General features: G+C 37.5%; 1 protein-coding gene across 1 annotated transcript; it reads left to right on the top strand.

Annotated features, from left to right (window-relative positions):
• The first annotated feature begins 622 nt into the window (after positions 1-622).
• LOC117659210 (olfactory receptor 6X1-like) lies at positions 623-1,588 on the top strand. The gene has a single exon (XM_034407304.3). It carries the CDS (start codon positions 623-625, stop codon positions 1,586-1,588), a length of 966 nt encoding a protein of 321 aa, XP_034263195.3.
• The last annotated feature ends 1,057 nt before the right edge of the window (positions 1,589-2,645 follow it).

Below are 2,645 nucleotides of genomic sequence, written 5' to 3'. Positions count from 1 at the left end.
GAATACAAAGTTCCTTTGGAGAGCTTGCAATTTCCACTGAGAAATTTAAACACAGAATTCATCTGAGGGCACGTTTTGCAGATATCCAATACTATTGTTTTTATTTTCCATATGACTGGAAAGCAAAATCTTTTGGTACCTCACCCACAACTTCTGAAGGCAACCTGTTCCATTGGTTAATTGTCCTCACTGTTAGGAAGTTTCTCCTTCAATCCAGGTTAGAATCAACCAGTGCCTTCAGATGTTGTGGGTTCCTCATCACTAAGAAGAGACTGGACAGTCACTTGTCTAAAATGGTATAGGATCTCCTGCTTGTTCTGGACTAGAAGACCTCCAAGGTCCCTTCCAGGTCTATTCTGATTCTGATTATGCTTTTCTCCTTGATTAGTTTCCATCCACTGTTTCTTTGTCCTCTGGTGCTCTGGAAAATAAGTTGACCCCTCTTCTTTGTGGAAAGATCTCATATATCTCACCTTGCTTGTGAAGAATGGAAGAAAACCTCCATAACTCTGGTCAGAGAACTTAGATGTTTTCATAGCACATGTTTATGACAATAAGAAATAATTGACGGAAATATAGAGAAAGGTTGACTCAATTTGAATTCTGATTGCTAAAGGGGACGATGGATTTGAGCAACTGTACAAGACCGGCATATTTCCTCCTGGTTGGATTGTCCACATTTGGGGGAATGGAAAGCATGATGTATGCCAATGTCTTTCTCCTCTACCTCCTGAGTCTGATGGGCAACGGGCTCATCATTATGATGGTAATCGTGGACCGCCATCTCCAGAAACCTATGTATTTCTTCCTTAGCAACCTTTCTTTTATAGACATTGGACACACCACATCCTTCATACCCAAGCTGTTGCTCAATTACCTCTCTGCTAGTAATGCCATCTGTTTTTATTGCTGTGTGATTCAGTTGTGCTTCTATTTTCTTTTCGGGGTCACGGAATTTTTCATCATCACTTTGATCTCCTTGGACAGATACGTAGCCATTTGCCATCCTTTGAGATATGCCACCATCATGACTTCGGGGGTCTGCCTCAAACTGGCAATAGGAGCCTGGTTTGGAGGTTTTATCTCCATAGTTTATCAAGTAGTGATGATCACAAAATTACCCTACTGCACCTCCAACGTTATCAATCATTTCTTTTGTGACGCTGGACCAGTGTTGAAGATTGCAGGAGGAGATACACGTGTTATTGAAACCCTCGGTTTCCTAGTTTCTGTGGTGGTGATAATGTCCTCTTTGCTTTTCACCCTCGTTTCTTACCTCTTCATCATCGTCACCATTCTTCAAATGCCTACAACCTCCAGACAGCAGAGAGCTTTTTCTACCTGTGCTTCACATCTGATTGTAGTTTTCATTTTGTATGGCTCCGTCTTTTTTGTCTACCTAAGGCCAACAGTCAAGAACTCTTCCTTCAGGGTAATGAAGGTTGTCTCCGTTGTGTACACGATGATCACTCCAGTGCTCAATCCTTTCATTTACACCATTAGGAACAAGGAAGTAAAAGAGGCTGTTCAGAAAATGATAGGAAGAAAGATTCCAGCTCTCCTCTGTGTTAGAAGGAACGAGAATTGATTCCATTTTTAAAATACATATATTTTTATTTTTTTTAGAAACATATCAATCAATGCATGGACAGTGTGGCACCTGAGTGTCATACATTCTAATATGAATAAAGCTTTTAATAAAGGGTGATTTCATTAAAAGTTAGAACAAGTGATAGAAATAAGAGAAGGGGGAATATTAGAGTACACACTTTTATATAAGTCGATGCAGATAGAGATAAAGATCCAAGAGAAGAATATGGGAGGCAAGGCAAAAAAAAAAAAAAGCATAGCAATTTTTTTTGGGGGGGGAGGGCTTTAATTTATGTGCCACCCTTTTCCGGAAACTCAGGGTGGCTTACAATGCATTAAGCAATAACCTTCATACTTTTGTATTTATACAAAGTCAGCTTATTGCCCCCACAATCTGGGTCCTCATTTCAACTAAAGTATTGAAGCGCGCAAGAGATGATGGTTAGATGATTTCTCCTTTTTGTTATTCTGATTTACTTTTCTTTTTCTCTTGCTTTCTTTTCTTTCTTTAGGTAGGTGACATGACTAGAGGTTAAGTAGGATAGAAAGAAAACATTTTTTTAATAAAGAGTGACATGATTAAAAATTAGAATAAGAGATAAAAATAAGAGATGGGGCAATAATAGTGTATACACTTTTATTTAATAAAATAAAAGCAATAATGAGAAAACAAGGAATAATTGGACAATGACAGACTACAATTTAATATAAATGTGTATTGTTAATAGAAATATATAAGTTGACTGAATGTAACAACTATGATTAATTCTTCTAGCTTTATTCGTATTAGAATGTAGGAATTGAATCCATTTTCAAGGGGATTTCCTGAAGATGAAACAAAATCTAAACTCTAAACTCTAAGTTCTAACCTTACGTTTCTTTTGAAAGATTCCTCTATTTGTAGGCATTCCTTCCAGTTGGGGGGAAATGTCGGAAATATGAATCAATATTGTTGAAATATTTCACCATGCCTGTCATAATAAAGGAAGTGACGAGTAATATCCAAGTGGAAGGAAACAAGTTATTTTCAACTTGATGGAAGCTTTGTACAGTGT

The sequence above is a fragment of the Pantherophis guttatus genome, chromosome 4 (genome assembly GCF_059756535.1).
Source record: "Pantherophis guttatus breed Tessera chromosome 4, ASM5975653v1, whole genome shotgun sequence".
NCBI lineage: Eukaryota > Metazoa > Chordata > Lepidosauria > Squamata > Colubridae > Pantherophis > Pantherophis guttatus.
The sequence above is the reverse complement of the archived record's forward strand: the minus strand, read 5'-3'. Positions and strand labels throughout refer to the sequence as shown.